This window comes from Electrona antarctica (assembly GCF_951216825.1).
Source record: "Electrona antarctica genome assembly, chromosome: 6".
Lineage (NCBI taxonomy): Eukaryota > Metazoa > Chordata > Actinopteri > Myctophiformes > Myctophidae > Electrona > Electrona antarctica.
Window position 1 is genome coordinate 32,271,235 of NC_136811.1, and position 22,911 is coordinate 32,294,145.

General features: G+C 44.6%; 1 protein-coding gene across 1 annotated transcript; it reads left to right on the forward strand.

Annotated features, from left to right (window-relative positions):
* Positions 1–22,911, forward strand: smarcc1a (SWI/SNF related BAF chromatin remodeling complex subunit C1a). Its single transcript, XM_079502514.1, has 28 exons — positions 1–264; positions 2,788–2,907; positions 3,303–3,388; positions 3,826–3,907; positions 4,165–4,257; positions 4,387–4,456; positions 4,563–4,632; positions 5,066–5,141; positions 5,698–5,823; positions 6,124–6,242; positions 6,577–6,707; positions 7,175–7,234; positions 7,395–7,432; positions 7,715–7,836; positions 7,991–8,062; positions 8,446–8,559; positions 9,184–9,337; positions 9,510–9,620; positions 10,265–10,324; positions 10,684–10,942; positions 11,743–11,904; positions 13,287–13,342; positions 14,919–15,069; positions 17,050–17,225; positions 18,271–18,405; positions 19,431–19,698; positions 20,116–20,241; positions 20,583–22,911. Exons 1-28 carry the CDS (start codon positions 79–81, stop codon positions 20,672–20,674), a joined length of 3,315 nt encoding a protein of 1,104 aa, XP_079358640.1. The 5' UTR covers positions 1–78; the 3' UTR covers positions 20,675–22,911.

The window sequence follows — 22,911 nt, forward strand, 5'->3', positions numbered from 1 at the left end:
GGCTGCGCAGTACCATTCGAAAACTTGCACGGTGAGGGACGCCGTGGAGGAGAAAGACAACGCAGTGGACGAAACACAATGGCGACAACGGCAGCCACAGCAGGCGGAACGGGTTCGGGGGGACCGGCGGCCGGCCCACTCGGCGGCAGCACCGCGGTGGGACGAAAGAAAGACGGTGGCCCGTCCTCTAAATTCTGGGAGAGCTCGGAGACTGTGTCTCAGCTGGAGACCGTGCGGCTGTGGATCGGGAAGCACTACAAAAAGGTCTGCAGGCTTGCCTTGCACTAGCATTGATTTCAATGAAGGCCCGCGTCCCCCCGTGCACAATGGGATGCTAGCTTTTAGCTGGTCGTAGGATAGTCTGATCAGACGATTGCAGGTTGTTATTCATCCAGCCGGACGGGCAGGTGCTGTGTTGTTTTTTTGTACCAAGCACGTGTCCGCAACTCCGCACGCAGGCAAATACCTGCCACGGAATTGGACTTTTCGAAGATAGATCCGGCTGAACCCCGCTAGCATTTTGCTAACACATAGCTAAACAACGAGCCAGTCAGTAGATGAATATTCATTATGTGGGGCAATGTTTACAGCTAATTGAATGTATCTACACAGTGTCTGGCTGTTAAGCTAAATTTATTTGAACTTTCTTGTCAATAAACGATGAATTTGTATCTTCGTGGCAGCCAGTAGCATTGACTGAGTACCGAACAAAACTAATGGTGGTACTCGTGGTGGGACCCGAATGCATATAACTTTAAACAACTGTTGTTATCGGCGTTAAACAATTGGCTTACATGACTTGAACGAAGTGTAGAGAAAACACCTGTAGCTGGATTTCTCATGGAAGAAGCGTCTTGATCTTCAGGCGCTACTGTTATTGTCAACAAAGCTTCTCACATAGTGCGCGCAAGGCGGTGTTGCTGCCTTGTCAAACAAAGAATGCAATGTACCCTGCTTTGATAGTAAACTTCGCACACTCAAATACTTTATTTGAATGTAATAATGTTCAAGCGATGATGACTCAAGAATACTTTTGCATGATTGAAGAATGACACATTGTTCAAATACCGGTAGTTGACTTATCATTGGACATTCTAAGCATTATTTATAATCACAAGTAAAATTAGGCTGTAAATTAGCCAAGTAAAAAGCACAATGTGACTGTCGTTCCACAGAATGTGTGTGTGTCACTAGTTTCTAGTGTCATAGACAGATGGGAGAGCTCAGAGCTGTCATAGACAGGGCATTTCAACTCATTGTGTTCTGCAGTACAAGAGAAATGGATTATAACTGCTATGGTAGAAAAATACTGAGACTGAGAACATTTAACGTTTTAACCAGTCACCATCCAAGATTTGTCTGAATGAATGGTGATATAATGTGACTGCAGGCGTAATGCTTCCTGTGAAATTCACTCGTGGTCTTAACATCAGACCCTAAGAGAGAGTTTACATGCAACGACCAATATCTGGCAAGTAGGGCTGTCACAGTTGACGAATGTCACACAAATAATTGTGATTAACGATTTAATTGTGTTTTGGGCATTTAACATTGGAACATTATGAATAAAGAATACATTTCTGTGTAAATACCTGAAATATACAAAGAAATTACTGACATGTTCATTATTTTTATACTTGGTAAGCTTAGTAAGCTTGTAGATCAGCTATTTCAGCTTTTTTAATGTATGAAAATGTTTCAACATGGAAACGATTATGAAGATGATAATGAAATAATTGTGATTATCTCAAATAATTGCTTAGGTGGCCTTACACTAGCCGATTTTTTTCAATCTGAAATCTGATAGCACACACACTACAGGATAATCGGAGCGGGGCAGAGCAAATATCAAACATTCTTGATGTTGATCGGGCCGATCCCGATCGCACTTTGAGCGGCACCCCCTGAGCGTCAAAAATGCCTGGATTAACTAAATGCCTAAATTGTAGACTATTATGTAATAATTGTGACAGGCCTAACTTATCTGACCACTAGATCTGCATGATTGTATATCGTTTTTGAAACTTTAATTGCAATATGAACTCCACTGCAATCCAATCACACATGGTCATGTGACATGCCTCGTGGTGTAAACATAAATAGAGAGGATTGCCGAAGCTACATAATCAACACAAAATGAATAATGTGGACGAAAATGTGAATGGAAGTAGTGGTGCATTCAATTAATCGATATGGCAATTGGCAATATATCGATAGAACATCCGGACGATAGGTGAATCGATCAAGAGGCTGCTGTATCGATACGGCAATAAACGGCATGAATTATCTGGGTGACGCAGTGTTTCCAAACGTACCAGTTCATTGCAAGTTGCAATGAACTCCATTCCCAGACCCCTTGTTAGGATGTTTAGATCTCTGTGGGCCTGAAAGTGTTTTATTTGTGCAACATGGTCATTATTTTGAATAAACGTATAATCGATATATATCGTATCGTGGCCTCTGTATCGTGAATGATACATATCTATCGTGAGATTGCAAGTAATATCCACCACTAAATGGAAGACTTTCATACGGTGTGTGTTATGCCATACTACCATCACAACATCCAATAGGTCATTGTTATTATTGCCATATCGTGCCACCCTGCTGTCAACTAAACGGAAAAGACAGAAACATGCACTAAATAATCATTAACCCCATAACATCCTGAAACCCCCCCATGTGTAATATAACATGTCTGATGTTCCATCATACATCTCTATATCAGATTTCACCCTTAATATGACTGTGACTGCTCTGTCAACGCTGTGGTTTGTCTTGTTCCAGTATGTCCAGAATGACTCCCCCTCCAGTAAGTCCCTGGCTGGCCTGGTTGTGCAGCTGCTGCAGTTCCAGGAAGACTCCTTTGGGCGCAGAGTCAACAACCCTGCCCTCACCAAACTACCTGTGAGGACGGACACACACACACACACACACACACTAAATGTTAAACAGCTATCTCTAAAGCATCATGTTTCAGGCCAATCATTCCTTACTTGCCCCAAATCCTCCAGCCTTTCAAAGTTTTAAATTTGTGTTAAAATGTAGGCATTTAGCAGATGCTCTTATCCAGTGTGACTTACAAGTGCAAATCATAGTAAGCAGATTAAACACTATTAATGCAAGTGCATCCACTTAGTATCATAATGCCTTTGCCCCTCTCTTTATACAAGTGCATCCACATAGTATCATACTGCCTCTCTCTCGCTCTCTCTCTCTCTCTCTCTCTCTCTGTGTGTGTGTGTGTGTATTAGGTACACTGTCATACTTGGCCAAATGTCTCCCTCACTCTCCTCCTTTAGGCCAAGACTTTCCTGGATTTCAAAGCAGCTGGAGCTCTCTGTCACATCCTTGGCTCTGCCTACAAGTTCAAGAGCGAGCAGGGCTGGTGAGTCTGGTCTTTACACCAGCCGGTTCAATTTAAGTTGACAGAACCACCTGTCCCATTACCTTGCACCCGTATAGAGTCCTGACATGTAAACAAATGGGTTATCATTGCACAGTAGTAGCTGTCTTCCTACAAGATTCCCATGCTTGTGGAAGATCTGAAAGTCATTATAAATCACTGGAAATGTTGGTGTTTTGGAAGTTTCAGAGGAAATGTTCTACATCAAGCTTGGCTTCTGCTGGTCAAGGATGTAGCAATCTTTTAGAGGAGTAATAACACAGAATTTCAAAGATATATGAGATCATAGTCATTGATAGACAAAACAAGACCTAGTAACTTAAAATCAAATCACAATAATCATGTTAGGGGTTCCCCCACATCTAATATTTGTTATCTATTTATATGTAATCTTTTTGCTGTGTGTCCTCCTTGACCAGGCGCCGGTTTGATCTACAGAACCCTTCTCGGATGGACAGAAATGTGGAGATGTTCTTAAATGTAGAGAAGACTCTGGTCCAGGTACAGCTATGAACAATACAAAATAAATGTAATTTATTGTGTGTGTGTGTGTGTGTGTGTGTGTGTGTGTGTGTGTGTGTGTGTGTGTGTGTGTGTGTGTGTGTGTGTGTGTGTGTGTGTGTGTGTGTGTGTGTGTGTGTGTGTGTGTGTGTGTGTGTGTGTGTGTGTGTGTGTGTGTGTGTGTGTGTGTGTGTGTGTGTGTGTGTGTGTGTGTGTGTGTGTGTGTCCCATGCTAACCTAGTTGTTCTTGTCTGTAGAATAATTGTCTGACTCGGCCCACTGTGTACCTGTCAACGGACATTGAACAGAAACAGGCCAATAAGCTCAAAGATATCATCAAGAGACACCAGGTGAGTGCTTCCTAACTGAATCCAACCAACCCAGGAGAGGACTGTCTGGACTGCTGCTCTATTTACATTGGCTTTTCACCAGTCATTTATTTTTCTCCAATGCCTCCCTTCTGTTTTCTCTTTTTTCAGGGCTCCATCACCGATGATAAATCCAAGGCCACCCACCATATCTACCCCTCTCCCTCCCAGCAAGAAGATGGTAAATTATCATGTTCTTTTAGTACTTATGCTCTGTTAGCCCTGGATTACAAGTAGTCATTATGTGGCTGAATTTGTAACTGTGTTCCTGTTTGTGTGTGTTGCAGACGAGTGGTTGCGCCCAGTCATGCGAAAGGACAAGCAGGTGCTGGTCCACTGGGGCATGTACCCAGACAGGTGAGCATGGACTGTCCTTAAATGTGCTAAACAGTTGTGTAGTGTTGAGTAGGAAAAACAATGCTGTAGCATTTAATTTTCTATTTTAAAGGTGTTGGCCTCCAAAGAGTCATGAGAAGAGTGAAAGAGCAGCCGCAGACTCTGCGATGGAAAATAAATGCGTTTACTTTTGAATGAGAGCTGCGAGTGTGCGGCTGTACATTTTGACACATTTCACTTACTGTATGTGTCAGAAGAAAGTGAAATGGCTGGAATGAAATCTTGTAATGCACAAATACTGTATTAGTGAAAAGGCACAGGTCCCATCAGATCGCTTTTGTTAATCTGAAGATAGTGGGCTTTTTTGCTGTGCCTGTTCAGTCTACTACTTTTTCTGTACATTGATTCACTCTGTGCTCAGTACTAAACTGTGACTGTTATTCTGTCTTGCTAGTTATGACACCTGGGTGTCCGCCAGCGAAGTGGACGCCGATATAGAAGATTCACCCAGCTCAGAGAAGCCCTGGAAAGTAAGCCCACACCAGTTATACTGCAAGATGGGGAACCCTGTTTACATTTAGGGCAGATGTAGTGCTGACTGTAATACCCTGCTTTGAAAGCATATTATTTGACACACAAATAAATACTCTTGAGCCACCCAGTAAAACATATTTTATGTCTTACTCTCAGCCACTTTAGTAGCCAACTCAACATTAAGACACATCAGAGGCTATAGAACTACAGAGGCCATTACATACCATATCACCAAAGATGTGGCACACATAAAACACAATTGGCAAGAGCATCATGATCAATAATTGTACAGTATGAAGTGAAATGATCATGATTATCCTGTCAGCCATTATTGTGCAGCCCTAATATAAGCTAATGGTTAATTTATACTTGGTCATACCACGTCTGTCACTGAAAATCTGTTATTGGTGAGTGACACAGTCATACAGCAAAGTATAAATTGGGCTTAATTCTCACGGGTACCCAGTTGGACATCATCACGGATGATTGAGCTCCTCTCTCTGCCTTCTTCCATTCTGCCTGTCTCCTCCTGTCCTGTCTACTCTCTCACAGGTACATGCTAAGTGGGTCCAGGATACAGATGCCTTCAACGAGTGGGTGAATGAAGAAGATTACGAAGTGGATGAGAACAAGAAACCAGTCAGCTTCCGCCAGAGAATCTTCCCTCGGGAGGAAGAGGTAGGATGCGTGCCGTGTGTGTGTTTGAAGTTTCTGTCCACAAGGCTTGAGTATGCCTTGTAGATTGGACGCTGTCTGTATGTCTTTCCACATGTCCGTTTGTCACCCATCCTTTCCTCGCTCTCGCTTTCCTACCTCCCGTCTTCTCCCCACCACCGCATCCCTCCTGCTCTCCTTCTCTCCCCCTCAATCCCCACCTCGTGTGTGCAACCGTTCCATTCTCTCATTCTCTGGCTCTTTCTCTCTCTCTCCCATCCTCCATCCCTCGCTCTCTGTGCCACGTGGGGTTTGTCTGATCAGTCTTCCCGTACACCCGATCGCAAGGAGCGCAAGGCCAACTCGGCTGGCAAGAAGAGGAGGCGATCACCCTCGCCACCCAGCACCCCCGTTGAGTCCCGCAAAAAGGGAGGAAAGAAGGGGTAAGGGTGTCACTTTCTTATTTGGCAAGTGATTAAACACACATATGATGGTATAAAACACACGAGGGGATAAATAATATCTTTATAAATATGTGGATGGGATTCCTTCCCCCAAAATAAATATAATTCACTATGAGTGAATTATGTTACGTACATTTATTACTGTTTAATAAACTGGATTGATTATTGTATTTTGTCTCAAAGTAATTACCATTCATGTCATACAACTGGATTATCTAAAAAATATATTTCTCTGATCTGTATTTTTCACTGACTGTTGAATCTCTTGGAGTTGACATTTATCCCTCTCGTTTTCTCTTTTTCTGTGTTATAGGAACCCATCGCCGCACTGGAAGCGCCGCGGCCACCGAGGTGAGGATGACGACACAGAGGAGGACCTGACTAAAGACATGGATGACCCTTCCTCTGTCCCAGGCATGGAGGAGGTCACACTGGGCAAAAACGGTAAAACACCAATAGGACTTTGTCATTATTTTCTTGTCTGTGTCATTGTATCTTTCATATGCTGGGATAAGGACACATAAAAATCCACTCGGCTTGAGAAACAGCAGTCCACACACACACACACACACACATACGTCACCTCTATGTTCCTCTCTAGAAATCATGAAAATGGCCACCAGGGATGTTCAATCAGAGTTCAGTACTAGGCTCTAGCTTGATATACCCTGAAAGAGGTCTCAAATCAAAAAGTGAAAACGCTTTCTAGATCACGTCCCATCTGTTATGTCCCACTTTCCGTCCAATCTATCCCCACGTCCTTAACTTGTAATTTGCTGTCTTCCTTGAAACCCCGGAGTGCAAGATAATGCTTCCCTGCCAAACAAAACCGTGTTGGTTCATTCTTTTCCCCGTGCTCTGTTGTGTCTGTGCCTGCTCACCTAATTATTTTATTTTCTTCTCATCTGCAGTGAATTCAAAGAAAGACAGTGAACACACTCCAGTGAAAGGAGGGAATGTGGCTGATTTGGGTAAATGCCTTTTGATTTGGATTCAGGCTTAAGTTCCAGATATTGGTTCTGAACCATGTCATATAACGTTAACAACAATGGAAATGTTTTGTTCCAGATATTGGTTCTGAACCATGTCATATAACGTTAACAACAATGGAAATGTTTTGTTTTTTACCAGATGATATGGAGGACGACTCTGTGCTGTCAGGTGGCAAGGTAAAAGATTTAATTTTTATTATTATTATTTTTCTTCTGTTTTCATCTTAAATGTTTTTGTTGTTTTACCCCTCAGCAAGGTAAGATTTCAATACACACAGAACTGTCAGGTCTTAAGTGAAGCACCAAAACGTCATGAATATTTAACGGCATATAACATAGCTGATATTTCACAAAGCAAGTCCACGATGGGCTTTCTAAAAGTGAGTAAAGCATCACTTTTTAATCAGAAGTCGTTTGGTACCTTCCAGAATGTCCCTGACTCAGTTTTGTCTCTGGCAGGAGGATGAGGAGCAGAGCAAGGCAGAGGTCAACCGGCTCATTGACTCTGGAGAGGACAACGTGACGGAACAAACCCACCACATCATCATTCCCAGCTACGCTGCCTGGTTCGACTACAACTGGTGGGTGGAGACCTATAACAACTCATGTGACACAGACCCCTTATAAATATAACTTCCTTATTCTTCAGCCAAAGGCTATAATGATCTTAACCTGCCAAATCGCTTTTGTTTTGTGTGAGAATTTGTTTTTTATTCATTTTATTCTTCCCTCTAGTATCCATGAGATTGAGAGGCGAGCCCTACCCGAGTTTTTCAACGGAAAGAATAAGTCAAAATCTCCAGAAATGTGAGTCTAGTGCAGTTGCGCGCACACACATCCATGCAAACAAACACGACCTCATGGACACACACAAACACACACAAGCCATTTTAAGCAGCAGTGGCTCAGGAGGTAGAGTGGCCATCTTGGAATCGGAAGGTTCCCGGTTCGATCCCCAGCTCCCCTAGATGCTCCTGATGAGCAGGTTGGTACATCGCATGGATTCCTCTGCCGTCGGTGTGAATGTGAAACATATTAAGTGCTATGGACAAAGTCGCTATATAAATGCAGTCCATTTAAAAATGGGTCATTTAAATTCATTTTCAATATTTACTTTGATATCTACGTTGGTTTGTTATTACCGTCACCATGATGACCCCCCTGTGTTGTTTTACTCTGTTCCATAACAGCTACCTGGCCTATCGGAACTTCATGATAGACACCTACCGTCTGAACCCACAAGAGTACCTCACCTCCACCTCCTGCCGAAGGAACCTGACTGGAGATGTGTGTGCAGTCATGAGGTGAGCTGGTGGAACAGAGTTTAAATCCCTTACCTCGCCCAATGTACCCTATAGGTTCTGAGGTCACTAATGTTAAAGGAATACTTTGCCAAAATGAAAATCTAGTCATCCTCATACCATTTGATCTGTGGATGAAGTTTTGTCCACACAACTCATACATGTTGCTGTCAAAAGTTTGCAATTTTCGATGACGTCCCACAGACGCTCCCAGCCTGTGGAGCGATGTGATCAGTTTTGATATCAATAATCTCCGTCCTTTTGATCAATATCTCTCTTGAGCACTGCTCGTTACTAATTGATAGGGCGGAGAACTCCGCCCTGTGCGCTCAGGGTGTAAGCACATGCATTCCATAGGGGTGGACCACACAGGACAAATGGCATCATCAACTTGCGATGAGAGTTGTCCCTCGTAAGATTAAAAGATGACTATTTCTAAAAAGAAAATGTGTTTTTAATACTTCATTTTAGTTAGAGGGAAATAATAATGTTTTAAGTCATATCAGGCTTATTAGCCAGGAATCCTTTTTAACTATTCCTTAAGCGTGTATAATTATCATTATTGTCACAATGCCTGGACAATGATGCCACTACATTGTTAAAGACAAACACTGTAACCTCTGTCAGGGTCCATGCCTTCCTGGAGCAGTGGGGTCTTGTGAACTACCAGGTGGACTCTGAGAGCCGGCCTTTGCCCATGGGACCCCCGCCCACCCCCCACTTCAATGTGCTGGCCGACACTCCCTCCGGCCTTATGCCCATGCACCACCGACCACCACAGGTAAGAACATAAGTAGACAGAGCCACAGTACGATGGCAGGTCTGTAAAGGAATACGGATGGAGTGAGGGAGAGAAGACTACCTCAGAATAGACTGTGACAGAAATGGAACAAGGAATAGGAGAGAAGAGATGGAGAACTATGGGCTGATTATGACATTTGTCTTTTGTTTAGATCCCCCCTAACCAGCAGATGCTCACCTTCCCAGAGAAAGGCAAAGACAAGCCCACTGACCTGCAGAACTTTGGCTTGCGCGTAGATCTTTATGCAAAGAAAAATTCCAAGGTAAAGATTTGCTTTTAAATATTTTCCCACTATTTTGTGTGTGTGTGTGTGTGTGTGTGTGTGTGTGACGGGAATTTGGGGATTCATCGGATGAATAATGGAATGTAAAAATGTCATACATCCCTTTTTGAGGCAATCGTATTTAGAGCCTTTATACATCTTTGAATGAATGAATAATTGTTTAACTCCTTTTCTGCGAGCGATATTGATTTATGGTCACAGATCGCCTAGGACGAGTTCGAACGAGACCTTAGTTTATAATGTTTATAATGACGTCATCGTCGCCAGGCAACGCTTCGCTTCGCTTGGTGACGTCATTGATTATTTTCCTTCATCTATGAAGGAAAGGCCGGTAAAATCATTATTAAACATTATAAACTAAGGACTCGTTCCATTTCGTCCTAGGCGATCATACAAAACATCCATGTTTTAGGAGGTCGAAAACATCTGCCATGTGCCCCGGATATGATTCCATGCTACCGGAAGCACTCCAAACCAGCTGGTTTCACATCAAAATAGGGCCGTGCGGCTTGAATACTGTGCCGCTCTGAGCCAACAGCACCATCTAGTGGTCGGCACGGAAAGAGTTAACATGGGGTGATGTTGAACAGAGGTGTGATGTGTTTTAATGTCCGTCTCCACAGAGTAAAGGTTCAAACAACACAAGGGAATGGACTGAGCAGGAAACTCTACTGCTGCTGGAGGTAAGTCCCACAACCCTACTACTGACTTAACACTGGCCCAGTGAGCTCTGAAACCAAGTCTATTCCTGCACTTCTACATACATATCTATAACCACACAAGGTGGTTGCCACTGCTCTTCCTCCTTACATATGTCTTGTTTCTCCCTTTCTGCCAACTTCCTTTCCCTTTTATTCTCTTTCACCTCACCCCTATTATTGCTTCATCCCCCATGCATTAATACAATATACTGTATATCTCTACATGGTTAGTGACTTGCTTCGCACAAGGGCCACCCAAGCTAAACACATTGTTGGTATCCTTTTTATAGAAAAGTGCCCACCACATCACATAATGTCGTGGTTATCTTCACTCCCTTCAGGCGCTGGAGATGTACAAGGACGACTGGAACAAAGTGTCGGAGCACGTGGGGTCTCGAACCCAAGACGAGTGCATCCTGCACTTCTTGCGGCTGCCCATCGAGGACCCCTACCTGGAGAGCACGGAGGCCTCACTGGGACCACTGGCCTACCAGCCGGTTCCATTCAGTCAGTCTGGCAACCCTGTCATGAGCACTGTGGCCTTCCTGGCCTCTGTGGTGGATCCCAGAGTGGCCTCTGCTGCAGCTAAGGCAGCGCTAGGTGAGGATATGGAGAATCAGTCAGTGTGTTGTACTAGGGGTGAAAAGATGAATCCATCCAGACAACATGGTTTAATTATTGTAGAAAAAAATCCTATGTCCTATTTATGACATTCCAGTCATAGCATATTATAGAATTAAACGAACAAATTAAAAAATAATTAAACGATTGCCGATAAAGGCAGTGAGTGATGAGTGTGATGAGCATGTGCCATCATTTTGTTGTTTATCTGGTGGTGGTACTCGGAGGACTCACCCAAAAAAGAAAGACAAAACTGGAATGAAATATTTATATTAATACAGGTATAGTTCTTCTGACCAAGCAATTGGTTGAAATAGGCTATCCAGCCACGCTGAAATGGGCATGACAGCACACCTTCCCGTTAAAAGAAGATTTGAGGACAGATTAATCACATTAGAATTATCAGTTGTGCTAATTAGTGATTAGACAGAGTTTTGTCAGAGCAGCAGCATTATTGGCTTAGGAATGGAACAAAAAGGGCAGGTACGGTCCTGTATTTTAACAAAATAAACAAATAATAAATGTTATTTATTATGGTGGTACATGCGAGAGCCAAACATTTTCTGAGGTGGTACTTAGTATAAAAAGGTTGGGAACCAATGTTTTAAATTAATCACATAATCATTTGCAAATTGTTTTGACGGATTAATTGATTCTCAAAATAATGGTTACTGTAATCATAGTTGCATACAGTATGATTGCGGTTAGCATGCACTGTGGGAAAGTCCATTAAGTAGAAGTTTCAAAGGTTTGATCGATCAATCTCATCCCTCTTTCAGAGGAGTTCTCTCGTGTACGTGAGGAGGTGCCAGCAGAGCTGGTGGAGGCGCATGTGAAAAAGGTGCAGGAGGCTGCCAGGAGCACTGGCAAGGTGGACCCTGCCTATGGCCTGGAGAGCAGTGGCATTGCGGGTACTGCCCCCGAGGAGCCTGAAAAGACCGGTCAGTCATTTAATTTATAATTCACTGATCAATACTGGGCGTGCTATTATAGAGTACTAAATTTACCCCCCATATAACACATTCCACCATTCCATCCAACATTTTGTATTCATAGCAGAAACTGAGAAGACACAAGAGCAGGTTAAAAAAGAACGAAGGCAATGCATGCATGTACAACTGGTTTGGATCGCATGAAGCAGAATTTAGAACAATCAGGCCTACAATGAGTTTTGACACCCCTGGTAAGGGAATACAGATTATACAAGACTTGTGAGCTTCTATTATCTGTATTCTTGGATCTGGCCCCTGGAAGGCAGTAAAGAGCTATATTACTGCCTTTTATAGTGAACATTCTGGATGTTTTCAGACAGCAGGCAAAAGTCACCTTCATTTACTCATTTTTGATCGACATTTTGCTGATTTTAAGTCTTCTCTGCTGATGTTTATCACCCTAGTTTTTGTTAATTAGTTTGTTTCTTTTGGACGCAAATAAGGTTTTACTGTGCATGTATGTCTCAGTTTGGCCACTGGGAGCTATACATGGCCTTGAGTTACTGTGCATGTGTATGTGTGTGCATGTGTACGTTAACCATGGCTGGCTGCCGTGGTAACCGGTGGATTAAAACGGCAGTGGCAGATGGGGCGAGAGGAGAGGAGGGGCTCAAAACTGGGTCAGCTCTCTCTCTCTTTCTCACCCCCTTTTTAGTTTCTCTCTCTAGCATCTGCCTACACCTGAATTACTGCATTCTGTAAACACATTCACAATCAATAAGCTGCTTTAAATGCTTTCACTGCCCACTTCAGCACTCACCCAACACATGAGGTGATCAATATTAAAACACTCTGTGAATGCACAAGTGCACCCATGACACGATTTAACACTCATGGACTGTTAGGCATGCGTGCACGCACGCACGCACGCACGCACGCACGCACGCGGACACAACACACAGGTTGAGACGCTGGTTTTACATGATGCACGCACGCACGCGGACACAACACAAAGGGGTTGAGACACTGGTTTTACATGATTTCCCTCCCTTATAGACTTTTTGACTGTATTTTTAAGCCATCAGCTGGTAAATGAAGGGGTTATGGTATGTCTATGTAATAACACCAGCAACTATCCTTGCTCTAATGTTATATAGTATATATTATGTTACATATTACTGCCAAAGCCTTGTAATGTAGCAAGTATCTTGTGCGCTGATCATAATTGTCTGACTTATTTTGCCTTGGGCAGCCTCACGCCAAGTAAGCATTTCATCATACCTCACTGCATGTGGCAATTAAGTTGAACACGACCCCACACATGCACACCGTTTTCATCGTGTGAGACGGGGAGTTGTTGTGTTTTCTGATTACCTTCTTTGTCCTTCCAGAGACCCCAGAAGTCGAGAAGGCGGACACAGACTCCGACTCACAGCAGGGCGATAAGGTGAGGCCACACAAGAGACTGTTCCATCTGAGTTCCACTGAGCCATCTGTCACTATCAGGGACCTGTCAAAAACCCAGAATTTCAAATCCAGTTATACAATATCAGACTTGTTTGGTCAACGTTTTCCACAATACAGTTCTCTTGAATCTAAGAAAATATCTTAATTGAGCTATCATAATTCTACTCTCATGTGTCCTAAATATAAGGGCTTTATTGTGGGTCACCAGATTATGACACGTTGTTTTGTGTTCCTTTGAGTTGACACCACTACATTGATTGATTGCAATGATAAGAAGTGAGTTGCTCCTAATGCAGTTTGATTTTAGTGTCCTGAGACATGACTGGGAATCCTGCCCTAGCCTTTTCCCCCTTTCTCTTTTACATTTACCTCTCTTATCTCTGGCCTTACCTCTCCATTTGTCTTTCTTCAAATATTCCTTGCTTCCTTTCCCCTGTCCACATTAATTTTCCACTCATTCACATAGGGGTTGTGTTCCATTGTTTAGGAGACCTGGGGGGTAATGTAAAAACATTAGCTAACATTAACATTAACTATGCTCCACTGGGTTGTTGTGGTAGCTTATAGCGCCATCATTAGTACCCATTAGCAATGTCCACACATTGATACTCCTCCCGGGACTTGACCAAAAAGTGACTCATTGAATGCAAGCCGGTCAGTAAACTTTGACTATAGAGGGTATGCGCGTGACATCATCATCAAACCAGGAAGTTATGCAGGAACGCCTACTGAGTGGCAAAAACTACTTTCTGGCCTTGACAGCCCATACATCCTCACAGAAAAGTCATATCTGATTGCATTAAACAACATTAAACGATGTTAAACTCACTTTGCCTGTTGCTTTGCCACTCGATTTGCCACTCGATGTGCCATTCACCTTAAGCATGCGCATACTCTCTATAGGTCACAATGCCCTAAACTTCCCTGGCCACATTATCTATTTTAAAAGAGATCAAGAGATCCAATCTATAGTCCAGGTCCTGGATAAACGACAGATCAACATTAGATATAAATCTGAACACTGGTTCTCAACTCTTTATTGATGCTTTCAATGTTTCAATCTCTGTCGATCTTCATCAAGAAATTCCTGATGAAGATCATCTGAGATCAAAATGTTGAAAGCGGCAATAAAAAGAAAGTGGAGCTGAGAACTGAAGATTTTATATTTAAACTTTCTCTATTTTACCAAATTGATCCTATACATGATGATTATGATCATGATAATAATTAATAATATTATTATTTTGTGTTGCACTGTATTGCGCTTCATTTTGTGTGCTCTAGTATGGTTACTATTACATATTTAATGTCTCCCATTCTCTACTCTGGCTTTTATGCCCCTCATTTCTCATCATAACACATCAGCTTGACACAAATGTCTGTCGCTCTCTCTCTCTCTCTCTCTCTCTCTCTCTCTCTCTCTCTCTCTCTCTCTCTCTCTCTCTTGTTTTCTGTCAAACTCTAATGCCTCCTCATCTACAACCATGATCCTTCCTACAACTATTAAAGTGCATCAGTCTCATCCGTCTGTGTGTGGATGTGTGCTTGTCCTTCAGGCGGAGTCTAAGGATGAGGCAGAGAAGCCCAGTGAATCAGCAGAGAAGGCAGATAAGGTGGAGGGAGGAGAGAAGGTGAAGAAAGAGAGCACTGAGGCCTCTGAGCGCGAGGAGGGAGACAATGAGGGAGGAGACAAGACTGCAGCAGCAGGTACACCGGAGCCAACAGCATACATATAGGAGAACAGCAGAATTGTCATATAAATCACACAGTCATTCATATGTATTCCCCAACCTTAAAATAAAATCAGTTCATTACGGGACACGTATTTTAGTTTCCAAATACGGGACGAGTGGTATCCCCGCTGTTTGGAAGATCCTGGTGACGCAAAGGTTATAGATTCCCGACCGTCTGGGAAATCTTGGAATTCCTGGACTCTTTTCTTGCGTACCGGTGGCACATGTCCCGCGGCCCAGCAACAGTCCACATACCGGTTACTAGGGCTGACCTCGATTAGTTGAATAGTCGACTAATCGATCGGAACGGGTCTCAGTCGACTGACAACCTCTCAGTCGATGTTCACCAAAAAAAAAAAAAAAAAAAACAGTCGGGACGATTTTTTTCTTTTGGGCCGGGTGGAAAACCCCTCCGTTATAATGGTATGCTCCCAGTCCCCGCACCGCAGCATCGGGGAACACTCTGGCAGCCAGAGTAAAGGCTGGGAGGGACCAAGCCGAGGGAGGCTACTGTACTGTAGCCTACATGTTGTTTATGCTCCGGAGTCCAGACCCATGCAGTTTAATAATATACAGTCACAACAGAATGCACACTGCTGTCTCGTGTCTCATCACAATCCCAATGCGCCACCCGTGAAGTCGGGGGGAAAATAAAAAACAGGCTGCTAGTGTTAGTGTAGGGTCGGGGATCGTTAGCTTAGCGCGTAGCTACTGATTCAACCCACTGATTGAACTTCATCTCCGCCTGTAATCTAGGTTATTTTTTTATTGACAACGTGAACGAACCCCGACACCAGCGCTGCAAAAATAGACAGATCTACAAGCTCTCAACGCGTAGCAAACGGCGCTGCAAAAACAGGCAGGACGCGATGCCTTGAGAGCTTGTGGATCAGCCTCCCCGACGGTGCGGGGAGGCAAGAGTTCTCCGGGGAGGAGGAGAAGTTACCAGGGCAGGCTACATGTTGCTGCGGCTAACAACACTGTCACCAGCCAGTGGTTGTGATGTTAGCTCTTGGCTTGCAGCTGCTTGTCCGTTCCAACTTCACTTCATCTCCACCTGTAACTTATTTTTTATTTTGTTACCCTGGCTGCGCAGCTGCGCTGCAAAAATAGACGGATCTACAAGCTCTCAACGCGTAGCGAACGGCGCTGCAAAAACAGGCAGGACGCGGTGCCTTGAGAGCTTATCGCCCAACCTTAATGCAAATGTGTTGTTTTTTTTTGGGGGGGGGGGTGCAGGGGGGTGTTCAGTCGACTATCAGTCGACTAACAGCAAATTTATTCATATTAATTTCGACTATACAAATCCTTAGTCGGGGACAGCCCTACCGGTTACACATGTCCCACGGACGGACCAGCAACCGTCTACGTACCGCTGGCACATGTCCCACGGACGGACCAGCAACCGTCTACGTACCGCTGGCACATGTCCCACGGACGGACCAGCAACCGTCTGCGTACCGCTGGCACATGTCCCACGGACGGACCAGCAACCGTCTGTGTACCGCTGACGGTACCGGTTGTACATGTCCCATGGACCAGAAACTGTCCATGTACCGGTTGTACATGTCTCATGGACCAGCAACCGTCCACGTACCGGTTGTACATGTCCCATGGACCAGCAACCGTCCACGTACCGGTTGTACATGTCCCACGGACCAGCAACTGTCCACGTATCGGTTGTACATGTCCCATGGACCAGCAACTGTCCACAAACCGGGTGTACATGTCCCATGGACCAGCAACTGTCCACGTATCTGTTGTACATGTCCCATGGACCAGCAACCGCCCACGTACCGGTTGTACATGTCCCATGGACCAGCAACTGTCCACAAACCGGGTGTACATGTTCCGCGGCCCAGCAACCGTCCGTGTACCAGTGTTTGGGAACCTCTGCTCTATCACACATACTCTATGATGCGAATGCTTACCTCCCTGCTCCTCTTCCCGTCAGATAAAGACAAGGAGGAAGCAATGGAGACGTCGACGTCAGATCAGGAGAAGGAGGAGAAAGGAGCGGCAGAGGAGGTAGACGACAAGAGGAAAAAGCTGGAACTCGATGTCGCTGGCGAGGGCAACATCGCCACTGCTGCTGCTGCTGCCCTGGCATCTGCCGCCACCAAGGCCAAGGTGAGGTCCCACCCACCCTGGACAGCACTATGCCCACCAGTGTTAACCACTTAAACCCTCTATACTTAGTGAAACGAACCCGAGTTGCAGCTGTACCTTTTTCTTTTTTCACTCTACAGCAAAGCTCTTTGCCAAAATTAGCCGATTTACAAGCTTGTAGATCTGCTATTTTGACTGACCAAAAATTGTGGTATTATATTAGTGAGGACCGTTTATATGAAGATATGTTGAAAAGTGGTGAAGTGGTGATAATAAATATGTACAAAGTAAATCCCTCAGTGTTAATTTAACTCGCTTTGTACAAATGGATAAATGAACCACTTGACCATTAGCATCCCTATTCTGGGGGGAACATTTACCAAAATTATCAGATCTAAAAGGACAAGCTTGTAGATCAGCTATTTTTGGCACAGAGATTTGGTGTAGACTGGAGGAGGGCAACGGTCCAAGTACAGTTGTAACTCTGGTTTGTTTTACAAAGTCTATAGGAAGTGGTTTACACTTTTACTGTGTGGAGGTTATAGTGACTTTGTTTTCATGTGTGCACCTCTGAGAGTTTGGGTGGTGTGCAGGACACACCTGTTTAAATAGATTTATGTAGACATGGATGGAACCCTAATGACATCTCAAGGAGTCTGCCAAACTTTGTTTGTAGTTTATATGCCTTCCTCAATCTGATGCAGCTGATTGATGCACGAGGTGCGCACGCTTATCCGACACACCAAAGGTGAGGAAATCCCCCTTGATGCCGACGTGTGTTGGTCCGAAATGCGTTGCGTCGTGCTGGCTTAGGGTTAGGGTTTGGGGTAGCTTGTCAGTCTAATGACTGTCGGACCATGGTGTGTCGGAACTAAAGCCTGTACCCTGATGCACAGTTTGCACACCAACCTTCTTATGGAGGGGAGGCATAAATAAACACTCATTAACATCCCTGGGAATAAGAATGTTACAAAAAGATTTCAGTCTTTACAGCGTCTGAATCAAACTCACATTTGGATTCAAATCCAGATTGAAACATAGATTATAAATGTCTGCCTCTCTACAGCATCTGGCAGCAGTGGAGGAGAGAAAGATCAAGTCCCTGGTGGCTCTGCTGGTGGAGACCCAGATGAAGAAGCTGGAGATCAAGCTGAGGCACTTTGAGGAGCTGGAGACCATCATGGACCGGGAGAAAGAGGCTGTAAGTCTTTGGGAGGTTTTGTGAAATGGAAAACGGTGCACATCGTTACCTCTAGTAAAGACCTAATGAATACAAACTGATTAATTTAGTTTTTTATAAAATTAGGGTCTGGAAAAGATCCCCACATTTGAAATTTGGGAGGAGGCTGCGTTTTCCCTGTTCCATGCTAATTCTGGAGAAGTGGGACATATTGCTACTTTTCTAGAAAAGAAAAAAAAGCTGCAAATTAAGTGTGTGTGTGTGTGTGTGTGTGTGTGTGTGTGTGTGTGTGTGTGTGTGTGTGTGTGTGTGTGTGTGTGTGTGTGTGTGTGTGTGTGTGTGTGTGTGTGTGTGTGTGTGTGTGTGTGTGTGTGTGTGTGTGTGTGTGTGTGTGTGTGTGTGTGTGTGTGTGTGTGTCCTTGGAGACAGAAGCGAGAGTGTAAAACTCTGTTCATGGTGGAGGCAGCGGGAGTGTAGCCCAGTTTAGCAGCTGTAAATAGTGCATGAAAAACAGGCCCTGCTTTACATAAACCCTCTGTAACACTAGAGAGAGGTGGAAAGAGAGGCCAGGCTTGCTATGCTACCACGGGCTGTAAAACACTATCCTCCTTAGCACTTGAACACACACGTCGCCTTTGTCAAGCACACAAACTTACATACCTTTTACAAACGGGGGGAAATATGTTTCCCCTTTCTCATATATACACATTCTCTTTTCTCACACATAACGGCAAACTCCCTCTCCTGCTGTTTTGGAATCAGCCTTGGGTTGCTCTCCTTGATGTTCCCTCTTTCTGATGTCTTATTCTACTGCTCCTGTTGTGATAGCTGTTTTATTTGGCTTGTTTGACTGAAGAATCCATATTCGGATGGAATGAACAAGAAAGTATATTATTTCTCCACATGTATATTTGTGCAGCAATAAAGCCAGGTAAAGAAAATGCAGTCAAAACAGTTAATCAGGGGGGAAAAGAATCACATGGCTGTTAGATCTCATCCTATATTTAAATCTATATTTATCTCCCTTCTCATTCACTGGATCCTAGTTGGAGCTGCAGAGGCAGCAGCTGCTGACTGAGCGCCAAGCTTTCCACATGGAGCAGCTGAAGTATGCTGAGATGAAGGCCCGTCAGCAGATGGAGCAGCAGGCCGCTGCTGCTGCTGCTGCTGCCCAGGGGCAGCCTGCCGGTCCTGGTCCCCACCATGGACCACCTCCTCCGGGCTTCAGCGGACCCCCGCCCGTTGCTGCAATGCATGCTGGTTTCCCTGCGATGGGGCACCACAACATGACACCACACCACACGGGACAGACAGGTGAGAGGCACCAAAGAAAAAGTAAAGTGTGTACTATGTGCACATGGCTTGATCATATGCACTGCCCTGTGGAAGGGATCATTTAAAAAGACTCATGCTCATTGGCCCCTTTTCCACCAAAATAACTTCTAGAACTGGTCCCGTTCTTTAGTTTTTTATGGTTTATATCACATCTGCATCTTCCAATCTGAATAGTGACACAGCCACTTTCGTTCCTACTTCAAGGCAAGAAGAAGTATTTTTTTGGTTCCAGTTCCGAACTGACTTTTAGTGAGCTGAACCAATTAATTTGGTTCAAAATTAGGCGGGGGAAAAAAGAACGGAACCGGTTCAACCCCGGTGGAAAAGGGGTTATTGTGTCCTGCTCTCCTCAACCCTGGTGTCTGAATTACAATAACATGTTTCTCTGGTATGCAGGACCACTGGGACCAGGGCAGACCATACTTGGGCGAATGATGCCTGGGCCACCCCCTGGTGGCCCCCCGCCTGGCAGCATGCCTCCCATGATGGGTCCTCGCCACCCTGGAGCTCCAAACGGCATGTGTTAGTACAACGCTTCCTGTGTGTGTGTGTGTGTGTGTGTGTGTGTGTGTGTGTGTGTGTGTGTGTGTGTGTGTGTGTGTGTGTGTGTGTGTGTGTGTGTGTGTGTGTGTGTGTGTGTGTGTGTGTGTGTGTGTGTGTGTGTGTGTGTGTGTGTGTGTGTGTGTGTGTGTGTGTGTGTGTGTGTGTGTGTGTGTGTGTGTGTGTGTGTGTGTCATTTAAAGACAAACTCGTATTGTAATTTGATTATTTCATTTACGTATAGCATTTCCTAGTGCAATATCTATGAAATCTGTATGCGCCAGACGCTAAGTTCTCTAACAGCAGCATATTTTCTTTCTTAGACCCTGCCCCAGCACCTGCACAGCCTGATGCCATGCCTCCTGCTCCTGTGGGCCCTCCCGCTCCCCCTGTTGGACGAGTGGCTGACAACTAACCCTCTCCCCCCCCCCCCCCCCACATCCAATGCTATGTTTCTGCAGTACAGGAGGCTGCAGTTTCAGGACTACATTTCTAGGCCAACGTTTCTAGGTCCCTAGATGACGGCAATAGTAAACGAGGCAGGCACAGGTCCGCGCTGTCCGAGTTGCATACCAGAGAGAATCAGTTATCTATTTTGAAATAGCATTTGTTTTAGTTCCATATAGGGTCCTAGAAATGCGGTTCTGAACCTGCAGAATCTTATACTACAGTACAAGACGTTGCGCGCACACACACACACACACACACACACACACAAGCTCAGATCTCTTAACTTCAGACCCAATGATGGCCTTTGCTATTGGCTTGGTATTTTCTACCCCAACTCTCAAAGAACTCCCACAGACACACAAAACATACACTCAGGACTCATTTGGCAAGGGTCATCCAAACTGCTCACACACACACACACACACACACACACACACACACTTCCTCAGGGCACACCGGCGAGGTTGCTGTAACTGCTTTCCTCGTCTATTCTAGTAAAGAACACTGTTATTTCCCCAGTTAAGGTCAGATACACGCTGATATACTGGCTAGTAAATGACTATTTAGTGTTTTAGGAAACAAGATAAGGGGATTGAATAAGACCCTTTCTCACCTTTCCCCTATAGATGATGTATCTTATGTCAAATTACACTGTAGCTCTTTCCTCATGTACACACACACTCACACACACACACACAGAGCGCTTCTTCCCTATCCAAACACTAGGTGGAGCTAGTCAGGTCTTAAGGCCAGTTAGAAGATGAGGTGTATGGTCTGTAACTGACTGTGACACATGCATGCCCACTCTTATCTGAGGGGATGTAGACTGCCCTCAATCTCTGGTCTTATTGAGTATCTACCTCTTGCTCCTCTTAAAATGATACACTGTGTGTGTGTGTGTGTGTGTGTGTGTGTGTGTGTGTGTGTGTGTGTGTGTGTGTGTGTGTGTGTGTGTGTGTGTGTGTGTGTGTGTGTGTGTGTGTGTGTGTGTGACACACAGTGTGCGTGTGCGTGCGTGCGTGCGCGCGAGCGTGTACGAGAGAAAGAGCGCCAGAGGGGTGTTTGATGACTGTTCCCTGGCCTCTGTCTCATGGGTCAGGCCACCGATGGATGGGGAGCACCCAGAAACCTCACAAGTTCTCCCCACGCCTAGCCTCCGCTAGCCAGGCGTGTCACTATAAAACACACGCACACACTCTCATGCAAGTGCAGTATACTAAACTGGATGCTCACACTGAAGACGGCCTACACACCAACCTAGCCAGACCCTGCCGCAATGCACTGAAGAAGTACACAAAAAACAAACAGGCATAATCCCCCCACACCCTGACCTTCATAAAGCTCTTTTTTACCAAGAGTGAGATGTGATTGAAAAGCTCAGTGGCCTGGGCTTCTAGCTGTTTTTAGGTGCTGATGATGTAGCCACTAGCTGCCACCCTTCCTTTTTAATGCCTAGCGCCCGCTAACCTACCTCGCTTTCACCCCACTCCAACCATTCACAGCACCATGTTCACATTGCTTTTTAAACACTAACTACTTGCCCTGTTCGCTAACACTGTTAGTCAAGGTGGGAAATTAAATGCTGCCCAGCATGTTGTGTCTGTTCTCACAAACCACATTGGCCGGTAACCAACCAACATCTAAGAAATGCCATTTTCTTCTGAACATCTTAGATGTGTCGGCTGCCTTGTTAGTATCTGTTGGCTACCTCTTCCTCTTCTTGTCTGCTAGCTACCTCTACTAGAATTCTTCCTCTTGCTATCTGCTACCTCTTGGCACACCCCTTTGCTACCTCTAGTAACCCCCTTTCCTTTTTTGTCTGCCCACATGACTGTTGCATCACTGACTGGACCATCACAATTCTTTCAATTAGAAAAAATACATTGGACCCCCCGCCCCACCACCTACACACACACACATACATTCTCATCCACCCAATCTCATCCTCTCACTCATGTCCCCCATTCCACATATTTTGAGGCTGTTTATATATCATACAGAAATGACGAGAATCCACTTAACATATATTATCTTTTATTGCTACTTTTGTGTTCTGGTTAATGTATTTTTAAGAATAAACTTTGTGTAGATTGAGTTCTTTGGAAGTTTGTAGCAATTGTTTTTGTTTTGTTTTTTGTCTGTTTTTTTAATCAGGTCTGTTGGGACTTGGACACACTGTCGAATAAACTTTTTTTTGTATGA

Excerpts from the sequence above, each read along its gene's own strand:
- smarcc1a (XM_079502514.1), top strand. The coding sequence starts at position 79 with ATGGCGACAACGGCAGCCACAGCAGGCGGAACGGGTTCGGGGGGACCG. Across the intron at positions 5,142-5,697 it reads GCTCAGAGAAGCCCTGGAAA|GTACATGCTAAGTGGGTCCA; the intron begins GTAAGCCCACAC and ends ACTCTCTCACAG. Across the intron at positions 9,338-9,509 it reads TGCACCACCGACCACCACAG|ATCCCCCCTAACCAGCAGAT; the intron begins GTAAGAACATAA and ends TCTTTTGTTTAG.